The sequence below is a fragment of the Carassius gibelio genome, chromosome B5 (assembly GCF_023724105.1).
Source record: "Carassius gibelio isolate Cgi1373 ecotype wild population from Czech Republic chromosome B5, carGib1.2-hapl.c, whole genome shotgun sequence".
In the NCBI taxonomy this organism is placed as follows: Eukaryota; Metazoa; Chordata; class Actinopteri; order Cypriniformes; family Cyprinidae; genus Carassius; species Carassius gibelio.
The window spans coordinates 25789873-25811033 of NC_068400.1; the positions used below are offsets into that span (position 1 = coordinate 25789873).

At 36.5% G+C, this 21161-nt stretch overlaps 1 protein-coding gene across 4 annotated transcripts in view; it reads left to right on the forward strand.

Annotated features, from left to right (window-relative positions):
- LOC127958168 (multiple C2 and transmembrane domain-containing protein 1) overlaps positions 1-21161 on the forward strand; it is a 149027-nt gene that overhangs the window by 29224 nt on the left and 98642 nt on the right. The window contains exon 1 of one of the 4 annotated variants that reach the window (XM_052556971.1): positions 12907-13047. The exons of 2 other annotated variants lie outside the window; for them this stretch is intronic. In XM_052556971.1, the coding sequence (XP_052412931.1) occupies positions 13006-13047 (42 nt within the window). In that variant the 5' untranslated portion in view covers positions 12907-13005. Of the gene's footprint in view, positions 1-12906; positions 13048-13129; positions 13219-21161 lie in introns of those variants that run through there. One more of the 4 variants, XM_052556972.1, reaches the window with a different exon arrangement.

Genomic DNA, 21161 nt, shown 5'->3' on the forward strand with positions numbered 1-21161 from the left:
TTTATACAATAATGTCAGTTGAAAACATTGCAATTGTGCTTTAAAATACAACAACGAGCACCACAAAACCATTTAAAGATGCGCGTTCAGCGTTCTCCGTGCGGGATTGGAAACTGTCAACAAAGTAAAATGACCTCAAAAGTATGGCGCGCTCTCTTCATTTTATCAAATGATCATAATCGCATCTATTCATTTTATAATCCTGCTACTAGCATTTTATTCAGACTAAAACCTCTTTAATTCAAGTGAGAAAGCGTTTTGTGTGTGTGTGGCTTTTGCACATCCTGTCATACCGCTGACTGCGTGCCTACAATAGACGCATTTTGCAGTATTATGGTTAACGATTAATCGATTAATTGATCGTTAATTTAAACGACGATCGATCATGGAAATAATCGAAATTTGACATCCCTAGTTAGAATTGAAGCATCGAATTAACTGGATCTTCTTGAACCATTTCACCAAATTGAACTGAATCATTTGAAAATGCTCGTGTCTCCAATACGCATTAATCCACAAATGACTTAAGCTGTTAACTTTTTTAATGTGGCTGACACTCCCTCTGAGTTAAAACAAACCAATATCCCGGAGTAATTCATTTACTCAAACAGTACACTGACTGAACTGCTGTGAAGAGAGAACTGAAGATGAACACAGAGCCGAGCCAGATAACGAATGAAACATTGACTCGTTCTATTGACTCATTCTAATAAAGTAGTAAAGTGTTTTCACTTCATTAAAGCATTAAATCAATCACACAGAGTGTGTGGGTATGTCTTCTAGAAACTGGACAGGAAAGAGGTGTTGGTTTAGTCATCACTGATGACTCTCTTCAGGCTCTGACATAAACGTATGCATGAGTCAGAAGGAAATGTCAGACATTAAAACAATGTGCAGATTTGAGGAATGCAGTGGGTCCCAGTCCCGCTTGTGTCATTTTATGGAACCTTTCCTCCATAATCTTCCTTTATTTTCTATAATATCACTGTCCTTTAAAATGTTGAAAAGGTCAAAAATATACCTCAAATACAAACTGACTTGTGACTTGTGAATAATGACAGTAGGGGTTGACTGATTATCTTGCCGATTATCGGTGCCGATATTAAACATTTTATGGTAATAGCCATCGATCAAAACTGCTTTGAAGATAAAATAATATAAAAACATAAAAAAGCCCTTGTTATTCCTAATTTTGACATAAATTTTTACCCCATAACATATCGGTTCAAAATGTTGGTAATCAGGCAACTTGATCTGTAATCATCTGTATCGGCCCTGAAAAACATATACCGGTTGACCCCTAAATTGAATAAGAATAAGGGGCAACATTTTAACAGACACCTGTCATCCACCCTACATTTCCTGTGTCTTTCCCTGCTGTCTTTGATTGCCAACACATTTGCATTTATGTGTGTGTGTGTGTATCTGTGTGTGTTCTTGTTAAGCATGAGTGAAGAAATCAGGTCTGCACACAGCACTATTTCCTGACTCAGCACACCACTGTCATCTGTCTTGTTCTTCTCTCCCTTATTCTTTTCTTGTACATTTCCCCTGACTTACTTAAATAAGGATAACGCAGTTTCCACATCTTTCAAGTCAGAATGAGAGGGATGTAGCAGAGCATGAAATTAAACCTCAAGAGTTCCTCAGCCATAGAATTTCTGGTCATTCTAATGTGACATCATATTGTTCAGGCTACTTTAACTTAAACATCAAATAAACAGAAGTGTAGAAACTTCAGTTTAACTGCCTTGTTTTTACAAAGTTCCTCATGTCTTTTGACCAGGGTCAGTTACATTATTTTACTTTCATTTGCAAATGCTCTCCTGTGGCCTCAGGTAATTCAGACTTGCTACTTTTTTTAAATACTGTATTTCACCTACCATATAGTTGGGAGGATTGCGTTTCGGATGCAGCCATTCACTTTGACTGTCCTCTGTCAAATTAGCCTCGTGGCTAATAAAGTACACTTTGAAAGACTAGAATGTTAATAATGTTAACGGCAGGTGGAAGAACAAAACATACCATTTTAGTCTTCCAGGGGCAAAGTAAAATCATATGGATTTGTTGAGTAAATGAAGATTGGGAAACTTGTTTGAAAACAGTGCTTGTTTTTGGAATTCCATTTAGTGCCTCTAGTGGAAGTAAATCTATACACTTCACCATTAATGTGGTATGTGCACATTATGTTCATATTAATGATGCATATATTGTCACATGCTGTTTGCATGTGAGTGTGTTTATGATAGGTGTGTGTGGACCCTGGACCACAAAACCAGCCTTAAGTGTAAATTTAAATTGAGATTTATACAAAATTATGCTTTTCATTGATGCATGGTTTATTAGGATCTGACAACATTTGGCCGAGATCCAACGATTTAAAAATCTGGAAACTGAGGGTGCAAAAAAATCTAAATACTGAGAAAATCACCTTTGAAGTTGTCCAAATGAATTATTAGCAATGCATGTTACTAATCAAAATTAAGTTTAGATATATTAACAGTAGGAAATTTACAAAATATTCTTATGGAACATGATCTTTACTTAATATCCTAATGATTTTTGACATAAAAGAAAAATTGATAATTTTGAAACATACAATGTTTTTTTTGGCTTTTGCTAAAAATACACCCCAGCAACTTAAGACTGGTTTTGTCAACTTTTGTGGTCCAGGGTCAGATATATGTTCTGGGAAAAGCACTAATTTTATCTAGGGAGACATTAGTGCTTTTCCGATGGCATGAATGTAATTACAGTAATTTCTCAATTTCCTGGTCTCGAGTAAACTATCTCAGTGCATTTAGTGTGTTTTGAGATGTAACTCAATGAACACACTCAGCAATCATATACAACCTATCTCTTTTATAAAACTGAGAAAACCAAGAAATAAATCTACAAATGTCAGAATATTGTGATAGTATTCTGAATGCTGTACATCTTTGTAAATGCAATGAAAATATTTTTAATTACTCCTGTTTTTAAATATAATATCAAATAACTTTATTTGTGGGTATAGTAGTTGCCTGTGTGCTGTGGAAATATTTTATTTATTTATTTCTGTTTTAGTCCATATAATGGACCCCACTGACCTGCATGAACAAAAAACACTGATACTTTTTTTCAAATGTTCTTCTTTTGTGTTTCACAGTAGAAAGAAGGACATAAAGGTTTGGAACGACATGAGTAAACGATGATAGAATTTAGAGTTTTGGGTGAACTAGTATTTGAATGTTCCTTGTTCATAAAAAAAATAAAATAAGACTGGGTATGATTTTACAGTTAACTTTACATACCATCGGAATGTGCTGCTCATGGTATTGTGACATGATCCAGCAGCCATCTTATTCCGCTGCATGTGTGCATACACACACACACAGAAAAAAACTCTAAGTCAACATAGTTAAATAGTAATCGAAATATTTCACCCAAAAATCTAAAGTTATTTCCAACTGTAAAACTTTTGTGTGTGTGTGTGTGTGCGCGCGTTTTTAATCATAAGCTGTTCCATCAGCTGTTCTGTTCAGCGGTTAAAAAAAGGCATACAGGTTTGAGTCTAGAGCAGGGTTACTCAAGTTCAGGTGCCAAAGGGGCCACATTTAAACCATATTAAATATGAAGGGCCACAAATTACAACTTGCATAGTAAAACTTTATTTATGACAATATTTACAGTTTTTACTTGTATAGAAATTCTTTTTATTACATATCTTGCTAGGTAAGTCTTGCTAGTGTATGTTCTATTTAAAGTAATACTGAACATAAAATAAACATTTAAATTGGGATAATTTTCTTGCAATATTAAGGCAAAAAAAGTGAGTTCATACCCAGAGTATTAAAAAACCTTGCTAGGTAAGTCTAATGTGGTCGTGAACGTTGCTTTGACTTTATTATTCCTATTGCAGAGAAAGCAATTTCACACACATACGTAGATCCAAAGCAGGTCAAGATTTTTAAAGCACACTGGATTAATGCAGGGTATGTGTTTTTAAGAACACACTTGGTTGTGTGTGGTTCCGTTACCACCACAACCTTAAAGGTACACTCCCCAGTTTTCACATAACTTTTGTTAGCCTTCATGAGCAGATGTTCAGGGCCATTAAATATATGAGGAGCTCTTTACCAAAACGTGATAGGCTAAATCCATTTCAATAGTTTTCAGGAAAATTACATATTTTACCTAGACCCTTACATTTTGTGAATATTCAATTTATCCTGTTAAAATGTTGTTGATTTTTTTCTCGGTCTGAACATGTCGAACAATGATTATTAAATCAAACAACAATATTGTTGATGATCAATTCTAAGTAATTTTTTTCTTTTCAAAATGCTATAAATTCTAAAAAATTTTCCCCAAAAATAACCCCCCCCCCCAAATGCTTTAAATCTTTTTTTGTTTGTATTTTTTAAAAAGTATTTTGTCTTATTTTTCGTGTTCGTGTTTCATGCATTTATGACGAAAAAACAATTTTACGTGACTGTTCTCCATTATACGGACGTGAGCACTCTGAAAGCGGCACTAAACGACTTTCAAACTTTCACAGAGACCTCAAAAAGAAAGCACAAACCTTTATCGACAATTGACCCATTTGGCAATTTGAAAATAAGTTTTGTTTTTCATGCTGTTAAGAGGATCATCGGCCCATTTACACACTGCAGCTCTAAATGCACGAGCAATGCATATGCAATGCATGGTAAATTTGGCTTAAACTCTTCTTGAAAAGCGCACCTGTTTCTGTTTATGACTTGAATCTGTTTAGCCAGACATTGGGTTAGACATAGAGCAGAGCTGTTCTGAGCAAAATACTAGAATCTGTAGGAGCTGTAGGAGAGACTCTATAAATTCTGGCCTATTATGTGGTCGTGACTGCTGCGAGAGGGAGGGATGCTATGATTAGGCTTGTTAAGGCTGTGTTTCAGTCAGCGGCACAATCATCTCCTCTGTATGACTAATGGAAGTGTGAGGAAACTTCCTGCATGAAGCTGATCATACACTAATAAGAGAGTGAAACGCTTGGAGACACTAACCAACTTTACAAAGAGTACAATGAGACTGAGTCATTTTAAAGTTATGAAGAAAAGTTGGAGTGTATTTTCATTGTTGGTTGACTGTGGCATAGTGGTTAAATACCTGGGCTAGTGACTGAAATGGTGTTGTTGGTTTGAGCCCTGTAAAGGATTGTTTGTACTGTAAGTCACTTTTTCATTTATCCTAAAAAGGCAGATTAGATTTTTCCTATTGAAAGCAGTAAACATGGCGAACTTGTGTACAAGCTATGTGCTCTCATTTCCAGCCAAAAACACAACAAAGCAGATGGCGTTTGCCTTGTTTGTGCTTGCACTCAGTCTGGCATCTCCTTTGTGGACAGCACAAGTAAGGAGCCCGGATAGACACAAACAGCATGTGTCTCATAGGCAATGGCGTAGGAGTGGTTTTAGGACATTTTTACATCATTCAAACTATGCAGATGGACCACTTTTTCACATAAACTGTCAATTTAAAAAAAAGTAGCTTTTTCCATTTTACTTGTTTAGAATGAGTCAGAGTTTTACTGTGTGAAACGACATGACAGACTCCTGTACTTGTTGATAATGAAATGTATTATTATATAACCAGTGCATCTTGCACAATAAAACTGGCATCATATAGTATACCATTATTGTTGACTCTCTGTTAAAGGGTTTATTTTCTTCTATTTTAAGTCATTACGGATAAAAGCATCTGCCAAATGCATAAATGTAAATGAAAAGCTTGTATTTTGAATTAACAAATAATAAAAAAGTATATTTGGGAAGAATATTGTCTGACACTTTGCACATTTATTGAAAATATCCAAACAATTTTGATTACATTTCAGGTTTTAATACAGTTCTTATTATAAATGTTATGAAATTAAATGTGCTTTTTTAAAAGTAAATATAAATGCAGTCTCTACTGAACAAAAATATACTAAATGGTTTTTAATATAAATATATATATATATAAAATCAAATTGTTTTTTTAAATGTCTTATCTTGAGGCTGTAATATTGCCATGTATTATTCAAAAGTTTGGGGTTGGTAAGATTTTATTTAGCATGTTTTTCTATTTTAATAGATTTTAAAATATATTTTTTTTTCCTCTGATGGCAAAGCTATCACAGGATCTTTTAGAAATCATTCTAATACATGGATTTGGTGCTCAATAAAAATGAGCATTGAGCAATGTTTTTTTGCTTCTGCTTATTATTATGCTTTTTTTGTGTGTGAAACAGTGCTATTTTGTAGATCCTTTGATAAATAGAAGGTTCTAAAAAAACAACATTTATTTGAAACAGAAATATCTTAAAACATTATAAATGTCTTTACCGTAACTATTAAACAAATTAATGCACCCTTGCTGAATAGAAGTATTAATTTCAAAAATTTCAAACAAGGTTTGTGATTCCACACCAGAATACATGTGTCAAGACTTAACTCATTCACCAGCATGTGCTAGAATGCAACCCTGCTATTAATAGTGATTCCAGTCAGGGGTGAATATACTGTACCACACCTGATACTTGCTTTTGGTTTTGTTTGTTTCTAACCTATAAAATTTAAATGATGATGTTTGAAGTTCTGTTTTATACATTTGTGTGGTTTAACACATGAGTGATGGTGGTGGTCCAATATATAATATAAGTCAGTAGGAACATTTCTTGTTTGGTGTTGATGAAGGACTGCTTGAGCTTTGATGGAACTACGAGGGTACGTGATATAGAAGAGATTGTGAAGCAGTGCTATGCAGAATCTATGCCGAGTCTAATGCAATTGTAAATTATGGTTTGTACTGATATTTACAGCGGGAGAGGAAAGCGCTACACAGCAATCCTTTCAGGATATTGTTTGCAGAAGTGGAGGTTGCATAGATGACAGATGATACTTGTTATTTCTTATGCCATTTTCATTAGTTTAACCAAGAGAGAGAGCGTACAAGTGCAGTCATTTGAATGCTCACTCACAGCCCAGTAAACACAGGCTTCATGCTGGCAGTCTGTCTGATATCTGATGCTTTCCTGCTCACTGAGTCAGACATGCTCTTGTTCCTCACTATAACCCATTTAAGCCAGGGGGCAACTAAAGTTGTCAAAGGCTGTCTTTCCAGTCTGTAACTAAACATGTTTTTAAAAACAATTGACTTACAATTAGACAAGTTTAGGCAGAGCTTTTGACACCTTTCTGGATACATAGTGTGATGTCTAATTCATGCAATGCAATTTCTGTATGTTTATTTAGAAATGCATATGACAACTTTAATAACCGGTGGGGAAGTCAGTCTATTATATCTTTATTATAATTTTTTGCATTGTATACATCATTGGTATCATTTAGTTTAGGGATGCACTGAAATGAAAATTCTTGGCCGAGGCCGAACAAAATGAACCACTGGGCCGAAGGCAGAACACGGAACCATCGGTCTGTGCAAGAAACTGTACAGTTTTTATATTGTTTTTTACCTCTGATTTTCACCGCAATGATAATAAGAAAGCAGTCATAAAGTAAGAAGAAGAAGAAGACGCCTCAGGCACCAGTTGTTGAGAAAAACGTGCTCAGAACAGACAGTTTGGACATTGCTGTGAAAATCAGAGGAAAATAACTATTTAAAAATGTTTCATTTTCTTGCACAGACTGGTGGTTTTGTGTATCTACACATCAATGTATTGTCACGAGCTGCAGGGTTTAATTTGGTTTTGTTTGTGTATGTTTTTGGACTCCCAAAGCCGTGATTCCCATCCGCTTACATTATAAGACTGATAGACTCCAACGGTTTGAGTTAAATCTTTGTTTGTGTTCTACTGAAGAAACAAAGTCACCTACTTCTTGGATGCCTTAGGGGTAAGCAGATAAACATCGATGTATCGTCATGCGCCGCAGGGTTTAATTTAGTTTTGTTTGTGCATGTTTTTGGACTCCCAAAGCCATGATTCCCATCCACTTACATTATAAGACTGATAGACTGCAACGGTTTGAATTAAATCTTTGTTTGTGTTCTACTGAAGAAACAAAGTCTACTACATCTTGGATGCCTTGGGGGTAAGCAGATAAACATCTGGGTGAACAATCCCTTTAATGTCCCTGAGTTACAGCTGACCCCAGATCAGCAGTTACAGTACAGGAGGCTTTGAGAACATGGTGTGCTGTATCTGCCAGTTCTCTGTGCATCATCCACAGAGAATGAAACAGCCGTTATCTCTGAGCACATTGATATCATCAAGTAGCTGCAGGAGGTGGAGCACAGGAAGTGCTACAGCATTCTTCTGTTGTAGGAAACTAAACACTGATATAAGCCACTGGGTACAAGATTTTTAAAGTAGAAAAAGTACAAATCTGTTGTTCATTAGGTGTGATAAGCAAAGTTTGATTTAAAGGGGTCATATGATGTGATTTAAACTTGTTACAAGCTCTTGGTGCACGAAGAAGAACTGTAAAGTCGCAAAGACTCAGTCTCAAATCCAAAGAGATATTCTTGAAAATGGCTCATTGAAACACTCCCCCACATGTCTACGTCACTATGTGAAAATATTTGCCAAATGTTCATGCAAAGAAAGAAGGTGTGGTTTCAGTAACAACAGTTGCAGAACCTGATTTTACCAAGTGAGACATGTCTGGAACAACATTGTGATTAACCAATCAGATTTGAAGAACCCGTTTATAGTTTTTGTGGAGTTTATGTTTAAAATCACTGTTTGTTGCTTGTACATCAGTGTCATTCATCTATCATTTCCTCTGATTTTAGGGATTACTCATGGTTAGGGTTAGGTTTAGGTGAAGGGAAATGGTCAAGAATATATTTTTGGAGTAAAATATTGTTCCAGGGTCAACAAAATATGACCCAGGAACACTTATAACTCTGCAAAATCAGGACGTGCAAGTCATGAAGCAGTCATGTCCGGGAGATGCTGTGTGTATCTAGCCAAAAGCAAAAGCACTTTATTTGGCCTCTCGAAAATAGATGCATTTGGGAAACTTTAAGATTACCAGTTTGTGAACATTGGAGAGGAGGGAGTTCTGACTTTGCTATGATAAATCTTAAGCTACTGTAAGTATGTTAGTAGTTTAAGTATTTGCTATTTACTGTTCAAATACAGAGTTTTGCACGTTGCGTGTGTGTGTGTGTATGTGTGTGTGTGTGTTAGCATGCGTGTGTGTGTGTGTGTGTGTGTGTGAGAGAGAGAGAGAGAGAGAGAGAGAGGGAGAAAGAGAGAAAGAGACGGTCACACAGTGGAGTCAGCTGTCCCGTCCGTGGCTTGTGTACTGCAAACACATACGAGCTTCATCACTGTGTCTGTCACGAGACTCTGTTCCTCTTTTGGCTTGAACTGATGAACTTGAACTAAGGACATTATTAACTGTCTTTACATTTATTTTGAACGAAGAAGCTCACGATTATGGAAAGGGATGTTATATTTCCAAAGAGTGCTTGCAGTGTTCTAGTGTTATTATTAGATAGAACAGTTGAGAGCAGACAGAAAATTATTTGGAGGAGAAAGGATCTGCAAAGGACCTCAAAATGGGAATTGAACTCGGGTCACCGTGAGCACAGCACTATGTATCTGCACTAGGCTATCAACAGCGACACATCATCATTTTTTAAGACAACATCTGTATTGCACACTGTATTGCTACTATTATTGTTTTTGGCACAGACATACCAAGTCACTGGCATAGAAACCAACACAGACATTCTGAAAAAAAAAAAAAAAACTAGACTACAACTGGACACACAAATCAGATCTGAACAGTTGCAATCCACAGTGTGTACAGTGAGTCATTTAGATGGATTCCAATCAGATACACATATAATTGGATTGGGCTGACAGTGTGAACAAAGCTTATGTGTTGTGTACTTGTCTGTTTTAATGGGTTTGGAAAGGCTTATTGTTGCAAGTAAAGAATCTCATATGCTGGAACTACTTTGCATTACTTTCTGCATTTGTTTTTGTAATACAAATCTATATAAATGCACTGGTTACGTTGATGAATTGTGCACTCCTACCTGCTGTGAAATTCCAGACGAGCACTGACTGTTTGTGTGGGTGTGCATATGAATGTCTAAGACATTTTCGCTCATAAAGGAGAAGGATGTTGTGCTTGTATGTGCAGCAGTACAACGTTCACATAATGTATAGTGTATACACCATTATAAAGGAATATTCTGGGTTAAATACAGCTTAAGCTGTTTTGACATCATCTGTGGCATGCTGTCGATTGCCACAGAAAATTATTTCAGCTTGTCCATTTGTGTCCAAACTAAAATTTATGTACAGTATTGCACTTACATTGGGAAAATTCTCTCTTTATTCATTATTTTTTCCTGATAAAAACACCTTTTGCAATATATCTGTAAACCAACACACTCTCATGGCTATTTATGGCTAACTAACTAACTAACATTTTGGTAAATTGGTGATAAATTTGTATAATTTGTACAATTTCATTCATGTGTTTTTGTATGATGCAGATTCTCATACAAAACTGCCAAACAGAATGCAGATGAGCTAGATTTTCTCTTGAGATTGTGTTGCTATAAACTCATGGATCAAACTATCCACCCATTTTTACTTCCTTTGTAACTGGAGTACTATATGCATCTTTTTCCTTTGTTTTTAAATCACTTATCAAAGATGTATAAAAAATTGTGGAATAATCATCAGAATAGATAAAGCTTAAGTAAAGCTTTATTTAGTTAGTGCCTTTTAAATTGCTGTTTGCAAAGCGCTTTACAGAAACCTTACACTGTAAATGCCATGCAATAAAATATAGAAAAAGTAAAATTAGAAAATAACAGAACTATATGAATAAGAAAATAAAATGCATAAAATAAGTAAGTACTAATGAACTAATGGAGAATAAAAAAAGTGCATAATCATGAAAGATAGTTTTAACCATGAATATTCCTATATTGATAGACTCAATATTTTTATTATTTTTATTTTAGCCTCACCAAACGTGCGTACTTTCAATCTTCTCAAAAAAAAATTCTACCACATTTTACCTTGTGATCCTCATCTGCCCGTTTTTGAAAATGTGAGATCATACAAGACGTAACATTGTGTGAGTCCTTCATCCTCCCAAAAAATAAATATGAATTATTAAAAAAAAACATGTTTCTCCATAATCCTTTAATTAAACGTATGATGAGAATATGAATTATGACTTAGAATTACATGACAGTATCTCTTTATGACCTTCTGTCTTCTGATTATCTGATCTCTCTCTTTCTCTGCCAATCATTGCACAGTTTCCCCGTTTCATTGGCTGTGCTCCCAGGTCATTATATAGCCTGCGCCTTTGGACATTGTGCCACATTAGGTGTTACAAGGACAAGTATGTGGGCATTGCCACCTTAATGCTTCAGCAGACCTTTCAGTCCACCCCACAGTCTGACTGAATGCAGGTGTATTCAATTATTTATGACAACTGTCCCATAATATACGGGGAAATGTATCAGTATTAAAACTATCCGTTCTAAAAAGATGGACCGTTTGAACAACAATAACACAAGAATTGTTTTCCAAGCTGGGTTTTGATGCAACTGTGAGCTGGTGAGAACCACAGGAGTGATGTCTAGCTTGCGATCAGTGCCAATGTTTCCTGTGTTCCACACTACAGGGTGTTTCCCCCTGATCTTCCTGACTTAATGAGCCATATGGTGGATGTGCCAGGCAACACAACCAAAGGACTGCCAGTGCTTGGGTGTCAAAATACCAGATATGTGTGTAATTTGTCCATTATTTTACTTCCTTTCAGACCTAATGGTTTCGGCTTCTGTACGATATGTGAGGTAACACACTGTAGAGTACTTCTCTGTTTGACCCTGAAAGCATCTGCTGCTTTTTATCGTAGGAGAGAGCTGCACTGACATTTGGGGATTCAGAGAGGACACTTGAGTTCCACATGATGAAAATTTCATTGCTTTATATAAGAGTACTTTAGTGGAGATGGGCTCTCTGAGAATCCCGGTTCTTGTGATGTTGCAGTGAGTTTCTGAGGGGATCCTTAGTGAAGAGATGAGTGAGGCTTCATCCACTGGTAATGTGAACTGCCCCAGACAAGAGTGCTACATCACAAGCAAAAGATACCAGTTAGTCATGTTTAGTGATGACTGATGGTCATTCAAAAGACTCAAACACTGCACTGTTGTTGTCCTGCAATACTGAAGTATTACAGCATTTAGATTTGACATTGATGCTAGATTTATTAGTGATTTGTAATAAATAATATTCCCTTTTGATTTGCATCCATTAATTTAAAGAAAAACCATAAAAGTACTTCCAAGAATACAATGGTTCTTCATATTTTCATAATTGTTGACTTAAAAAGATCAAGTAGGATCATTTGTCAGTGGCTTACATTTAACCTAAAATAATTTGCATCAAAAAACAAAACAAAAAAAAGCCATTCTCTTTGCTTCGGTGGTAAAACCATGCATTTTGGATAAACCATTCATTAAAAAGAAAAGATGAGAGGATATTGAGTGGAAGTGTGGGTTTTACAGAGATGAAGAAACAATATACATTGAAAAAGAAAGAGTGGCAACAGAAAGAAATAGTAAAACAGGAATGGTAAAATGCTGACAGTTGTCCTCTCTCAGACTGCAGACAGAGTGGCTCTCTGACCCTTGAATGCTCTACAGCAGCTGATTAAACTTCATTCCCCAGGGTCCTGAGAAGCACCACTTTACACTTTATGTGTGCACCTCTTTTACGAATTTACAATTCAGTGTCCTGAAGCCCATAGTTCTGTATATCAACATCAGCAGTCTCATGGGTGTTCGTAGCCACTGAGAGATGTTTGAGAAGTTGAGTAGAATTGCCCTCTGTCTCTTCTGCCAGTTGCTTCGTGCACTGTATGCATATGTGTGCGACTGTGTGTGTGTGAGTGTGTGTGTGCGAGGCGGGATCCCGCTCATATAGGGCAGCAAACCAGAGGCAGACTCAGCAGTGGCAGCGGCAGCAGTGTGAGGACTCCACATCTCTGTGGATGGATGTTAGCAGTCTCTCTCTTCTCTGTGGGACAAAAATTGTCTGTATGTATGCTCTCTTCCATCCTCTCTTGAAGCTGTGCCTCTTATGAATGTACTGCAGATGGAGTCCTCTGTGGCATGTGTGTGGCATGAAGCCTGTGTGAATAGGGAGTTTAATCTTCTGTTAAGGTTGGTGCGTTCAGCTTCGTGATGGGATCGAAAAGTCAGGCTCAGGTAAAATAGCCGTCTTTTGCATTTGAAATATTTTAGAGTTTTTTATAAATGCGAGCCAGTTGTAAAAAACATTTCAGTGTTTCGTTTGCACAAGAGACTGTATTTATTCTTGGGATAGTGTTTGGTTTCTAAAAGCGTGTGGTTGGAACTTGAGAGGGATATTATGAATGGCACAAAAGGAGTGCTGGAAAGAAAGAGACAAAAGAGGAGTGAGGTGTGGAGAAGGAGAAGGAGAGGAAAAAGGGTGGGAGACTGGGGGAATTCCTGATGTTTGTTTTTCTTTTTTCCTCACAGAGACAGCTGTCAGTTTTTTTTTCAATAGCTAATAGCTAGAGCAGTATCAGGCAGCATCCTGTGAAAAGACCAGAGAGAAGTGTTTTCTCAAGCCTATATAGTGTGAAGTGAATGATGAAACACGCCAGGCTGCACAATGTGTTTGATGGTGAATTTCCAGGTGCTTTGAAGAAACTGGTATGTACCTGATGTGTTAAATTAATGTTACCGAGTCTGAATGGGGCTTATACGACGTTTCCTCTTCAAACCATAAGCAAATGATTGTATCTATATGTGAAAACATGCAAAAATGTGACTTTATGAAAATTTTCCAATGCAGTTTGAGTCATATTTCATATAGGCATGCAGTGGAAAGTTTGAGTTTAATCAAGTTATTGGTTTTGCAAACAAATTAGGAACAGGCACAATAGGAACTCTTTTTCTTTGATGGGGAGGCAGGCAGGCGTTTGGCTCTTTATACTAAAAAGGTTTGGTATAAAGCTTTGAAATCAGATATTTTTGGCATATTAACAGCTATTACTCATGTGAGTTAAATATATAATGTATTTGTAGCTGATACAAATAAACTAGAAGTACAAAGAGGAAAATGTTACTTAATCACCCATCCAACGGCTAATAAAGAACAAATCAAGTAGCATTTTAGTGGGTCCTCTCATGTGGCAAAAGACTGCACCAACATACAAAAGACACAGAGCCTTTGCTATCTTAATAATGTCTTGCATTTTATTGTTTGTGTTTCATCGTTTTCTCCCTGCCTAACCTTATAAAAACAGATCTGTGGTCCACTAGTTGAGGACCACCGGCCTATATAATGGAAAAATGCTGCCATTTGCTAAATAATCTGGTTTAATCACCAATAAGAAAGTCTCTGGGGAACTGAAAATCCAGTCTGGCAGTTACAGTATTTATGAATCATTATTGATTATGTTGCACTTACTGTATCAATAGGGATATAAATTGTCATTCCTGCATTCAGAATAGTGGGAGAGAGAGAAGAACGCTAATGAGAGCTACTGTCAGGATTAATTAATTTGCTAAATTCTTCTCTGTCTCATAGAGGTACAGTCTCATAACTAGATTTGGCATTAGAATGATTAATTCATTTGTTTGATGTACAACTACCCAGCAGGTGGACTGACCCTGTCTCACCTCCTTCATAGTTCATCTCTCATTCTTTCCATCATTTCCTCTGATCATCACTTATATACATAGAAAAACCTTTCTAGCCTTTTTTGGTTTAATGTACCTGATAAAGATATTGTGCAAACATTTTCTGTGTTCCAATTCAATGGTTTGCAACTTTGTAACTGAACTTTTTTTGCTGCCACTGCAAAAATACACAAAATACCTGACAATATTGTTTTTGAAAGGTCGGTTACTTGATATTAACTTCTTGTTTTTTGAACTGCGGTAAAAAAGCAATATCACACTCGAGTGATAACATCTACTGAGGTCAAACCTGAAGTCTTTGTAATGGCTTCTTGAATTTATTTTGTGTGGCAAGATAGCAGCCGTGCAGTGAAAAGGCTGAGGTGTTTGTCATGTTGAGCAGCATGCACAGCCAATCAGATGAGATTCTGCTGTGATTACTGAGTCTGTTGATTGCGGTAGGGGTACAAATGTGGCCACTGGCCATAGTATAGAACACAGGCGACTGTAGAGTATCCCATCACAAAGAAAAATGACTAATGAGATCTCTTTAAAGGGATACTTCACCTAGAACAAGTATATTCTCTGATTTCCTCACCTCCATGTCCTCCCAGATGTATCTGACTTTCTTTATTCAGGTGAACACAAACAAAAAATAATCCATCTTTGTGAGCCCATATAATGCAATTGTGTAAGACCTCTAAAGTTGGCAACTCAAAAAGTCAGTGTTTTCTGAACTGAAATGTGTGTTTGTGTGTGTGACAGAGAGAGAATATAACTTCAGTTTTAAACTTTTTTTAACTATAAATCATTGCTTTCGGCCAACATTTGAGTTGAGTACAATGCCAACCATGTGTTGTGAAACAAAATAAGAGATGTCCATACACACACATTATATGGGCATTATATGGTTTATTTTTCAATAAATATTTGTTTGTTTTCAATTAAGTTTTATAAATCTAGAACTGTATAAGGGTGAGTAAATTATATGGAAATTTTACTGCACTTATATTTACAAGTATACAAAATCTAATTTCTCATTTCAATATGAAATCCTATCAGATTTGTCAATAACCAAAATTGTTATTTTCAGTTCACATTTTCAAAATAGTTATGCATAATTTGATTGCTCTTTGCTCATTGCATGTCAACAATGATCTGATTTGTTTCTGCTTTTATCTCTAATAAGGAATTTTAAGAGAACCATTTGATGCTTAATCAAAACAAAATTATTGAGAAACCTATTAAGTTTTTTTGAACTATAAAAGAGCAACTTCTAATTCTCAGTTTTCCTCTGGGATATTCTGCGCAAGTGAGATAATGCAGATGAGACATAAAACCTTGCATATCTCCAGATTCATGCTGCTTTTGTTGTAATCAATGCTGCATAAGTAAAAACAAATCCCCATTCGCTTTCGCTTTAGTCATCCTCCAGTTTTATGAGTCTCAAAGCAGTTCGGCCTTTTTTAATGTATGTTAACACTGCAATGAAACTTAGACTAGGCTTGTCACAATTATTTATTTGATCTAATTGCAATTGTTTGAGATAACTGTGTTAATTGACATTCAAATAAGGGAAATGTAGGAATGTAAAGAAAAATAAAGGGTGTCAAAAGCAGCACACTTTCATGGCATGCACATGTTTAAAAATTAACAACAGTGCTATAGTCGCTCTCATGCTGGATGTCTGCCAGCCCTACCTCTCTCTGTCTTTCTCATCTCATCTCATCTCATCTCCTCTCTCATTCTCTCTCTGTTTCACCTGTCTTGGTCATACAGCTTCACTTGTCACTCTGGAAGCCTTTATTCCTTGTCGCCTGTGCGTTTGTCTGAAAGGCTTAACTCTATTTCTCCTCTCTTCCTACATTCTGGCCTTACCCGTCAAAAGTTTTCAGTTTATGTGGACATATTTCCAAGTTACTATTTCTGTTTTCACTATGAACTTTACCTTTTATTTCTTATGACCTTTCATGTAACATCCTTGAATTCAAAGAGTTACAGTAATGCTTTTGCACATGATATTTCAGCATGATATCTTGAGCTGCGAGTATTCAGTACACACATTTTCTTGATCTTTCTCACATCCCCCTCTCTAACACATTTCTTTTCTTACGCCTTTTCTCTTTATCTCTCTCTCTCTCTGTGTATTCATGTGCACAATATGTGTCAGACCCAGCCGTGTTTTTTTTTTCAGTGGAGCTGTGTTGGTCTGTGGGGATAGATTGCCTGTCACGGTGCTTCCCCTGCTGCTTTGCTTTATTCCGGGTCACTGCGACCTTCCTCACCTGTAGTTTCTTCTCAGACTCAGCATCCTGATCTGAGTGCTGTTAATGCCTGAATATTGTGTTACATGATGCTAGCTTCTTCACACTGTGCAACTGAATAAAATGCCTTGAAACATTCTATGTAGACTGAGGCCTGCATTTTGTTTCTTTTGAAAATGGATGTGCTAAACAACATGCCAGACAAACCTGAATGGTTGTGTCTTTTTATATTAACATATTTCTTTTACATTTAGCATTTAACCACAGTGACTACAAAAGTAGTGTCTTACAGTATTTTTAAGACACTGTCACGTTTAAAAGTAGAGGCAGGTTACTTGTAGAGTTCTTAATTAACTCATGCAGTAATTAAAGTCAACATGAAACTAAAGTTGTGATCATCTTCTGTATTGTGGAATATATATTTGAGTAAAATGGCTTCTCGGATGAGAGAATATGTAAGGCAGGACTTGTTTTTTTCCATTGGGAACTGATTAGATTGTTGTTGTTTGCTAATTGCTGTGAGTGACATGTTTTTGTTACACGTCGTCAGAGTAGAGATGATGTTGTGAGGGGAAGTAAATATTTTTGATTTAAAAAAGGACATGGGTGCATGAATAAAATAATGTGTGTATAAAACATTTGTAATAAACACTACAATATTCCATTAAAAAAAATAAAGTTTGTGATTTAAAAGGCACATGACTCCCGGTAATGCAAACATACCTGATTTTATTTATTTACTGTATTTATTTATATTAGCTGTCTCATTAAATATATACGTTTTTTTATTTATTTATATCAGTTTACAATTTTAAAAACAAATTATTTTAGGTGAGAGGTGAATGTTTAGGTCATATTTTTTTTTAAAGAGTTTCATGCTAAATTTGGGCAAACCTGATAATTTAATTTAAATGTATAATCCGCGGAGGTTTCAAAGCAGCAACTTCATTTGGATATAATTTCTACCTTATGGAAACAGCAACATTTCAGTTCTGAAATAACATTTATTGAATCAAGAGATACATGCAGTTTGAATCATAAAAACAGACAGGTGCAAAAATTTGGGCACCCCAATGGAATAATGACATCAATATTTATTAGATGTTATTACAGCCTGTATACGCTTCTTATATCCACTGATAAGTCCCTGAGTTTTCTCTGCAGATGTTTTGACCATTCTTCCTTGCAAAATTTCTTCAGTTCAGTCAGGTTTGATGGCTGCCAAGCATAGACAGCCGTTTTCAATCCATAGATTTTTGACAATGTTTAAGTCTGGGGATTGAGATGGCCATTCTAGAAGATTGTATCTGAGCATACATTCCTTGGTAGATTGGAACAATGCTTTGGCTAGGGATCTATAAATTCCAAAATTCAGTTTTTTTTTTTCGTTTTTTTTTTTTAAGTTCGTTTTTCATTTAATTTTTTGGGATTCCATTTTTGTTTTTCCATTAAAAATTTCATAGGGCCCTTTTTGTATCATTGTCCGGCTTAAACAACCAACCCTGGCATAACTTCAGCCTCTTAACTGATTCTTGAACATTGTACTTAAGAATCTGCTGATACTGTCTGGAATCCATGCAACCCTCAACCCTGATTGGTCTCCAGTACCGGTGCTTGCCCCACAGCATGATGATTTCACAGTAGGGAGCAGGTTCTTCTCCGGGCATGCTGTGTTCTTTTCCACCAAGCAAAGCACCTCATGTTTTGACCAAATAACTCAATCTTAGTTTAATCTGTCCACAGGACATTACTGATGATGAGCCTTTGCATACAACTCTGCTTGTTGGCCGTATGCAGAAAAGGCTTTTTCCGCATCACCCTTCCAATGAGTTGTTCCTTGTGCAAAGTGTGCTGGACTGTGGAATAATATGCAATGACATTATCAGCAGCAAGATGTTCTTGGAGCTCTTGGAGGTGGTCTGTGGTTTATCTCTGACCTTTTTAACCATTCTTCGCCTTTGCCTTTCAGGTATTTTTCTTGGCCTCCCACATCTTTCCTTCACAAGGACTGTTCCTGTGGCCTTTAATTTCCTTACTAGATTTCTCATTGTGGAGATTAAGACTTTAAACATTTGTTATAACTTTCTGTATCATTTTCCTAATTCATGTTAATGAACCACCCTAGTTTTTAGGTCATTACTGAGTTCTTTTGAGGTTCCCATGTTACTGTAGAGATCATGGAGAAGCACTACTAACAATCAGCTACCTTAAATATCCTTTCTCATTATTGGTTGCACCTGTGTTTGCAGTGTTAAGGTTCATTGAGTCAGTCAAATGGATTTTGTGTTGCAGTCAGTCACATTAAGTGACTACAGGTATTCAAATCCCGACAAATGAGAGGGTACCAAGCCTATTTTTCACTTTTGGTTTGATTTCACAACTCAGTACTGCTACACTAAGCATTTTTGTCTGAAAAACATCACACTATCCAGAAACTGAAAGGCATATCATTATGATCTTTTCTGATACAGAAAGAGTGCATTATTATGCAGCTGCAGAGGGGTGCCCAAACCTCTGCATGAAACAGTAAACAAATATATATACAAAATATAGGAGCTTTGTCTAAACACTTATCACTAAGTACAAATAATAGGTAAGTGCTAGAGGTAATCATATGTTTTCTCCAATTTTTTTGTACATTTTTCAAAAACAGTGAATTCTAGATGAGATGAGATGAGATGCGATTTCTGCTATATCTGCAACCATTGTCTAATGTTGCAGTGCAGTGTAGGAGTCAGATCTTGGCAGAGCAAACATATTTCTAATCAGCTAGCCTTTACCAGTTGTTTTCCCAACAGAGATGCAAATTATGCAAAGGCTTTGGTGGAATATTTATATACATAATATAATATTTGTTTAAAGTGTCAAATTGCTTTCAAAAGGTTTACTTTATCTTGGTCACTTTACCTTAGAAATTGGTGTTTAGACACAATTTGGTACTTTTATGTTTAGAGCATAATTTCTTTTATATTGTGCTTGAAAGCGAGCTGTTCCATGACAAATGCTCTCTCGACAAACATAATGTCAACGAGCAGGTTCTTTTGTGCATTGATTTACACCAAATATCATGGACTAGACAGTGGGAGGACATGAGCAGGAGCTAGCTTGACTCCTGCTTCCCACAGCCTCACCCTCCTCTAATGCTTTTTCCTCTCGCAGTTTCATCAGCTTTCGCTCTTCTCTACTCTCTTGCTCGTTAGAAAAGTCTATATGGCTCCAACGAAGAGCTACACCCTCTTGATCTCCAAGATGTCCTTCACATTGCATGATACAACCAAAGCATGTGATGATCTGCACACACCCAGGTCAAACACATACCGACCCCGGTCTGTCCATCTGGAGCCTGTCCATCTCTGGATTAGCCAGACCAGTCCTCTCGCCCTGGCACCACCTGCTGGCCCTCCTCACTGCAGCTGGTTCCGGAAGGGTGAAAGTGGGTTAGGCATGTGCTCTGAGCCTCTGGGTCAGGGGTGGATACATCGGGATTGGAGGGGTTTAATGGAGGTTTATAATAGTCACAGTAGCCAGAGGCAGGAGTCTATTATAGATGGCGGCTCCCTCAGGGCCCACTCGTGGATCTACAGAACTACAGTATTAGGGCAGAAATGAATAAAAACGGAAATATGGAACATTATCAACTCAGAATTATGGGGCTTATATATTTGTTTTAGGAAATTTCCTTCAAGTGCCCCCCTTCTGGAGTTGATCTGCCATATATAAACCATGTACAGTATTACTAGAAGTAAAGCTTTTAATTGGAAATCAAAGCTGCTCTGTGGTGTTCTCATTAATTCAGTGTCCTAGATATTTCGAAGATATTTTTTGTTTAGTTGTAGTTGCACAAGCAGACTCCACTTAAGGTTGCCATAGTGAAGGAAACAGCTCCAGAAGCAGTGTAAGATTACATAAGAGTTTATTGGCATTCATTTGTGATGGATTGTAGGTGGACAGAGATATCTGTGTTGATATCTGTTCAGAGAAATTCACTCACTATGGAAAGTCACTTGATAACGGATAAAAACTGAAGGGGTCATATGTGAAGTAATGAGACAGAAGTGGATTAAACACTTTTATTACCAGATGACAATATGTTATTATTACATGTGGTATATAGCTAATGATGTGCTGCTGTAGATGTGGGAGAAGGTCTCCAAACTTTGCCAAGAGCATGTTATTTAGGCTGCTATTTAAAATCGGAATGATCTGACAGGAAAACAACAAACTGTAAGTAAGTGT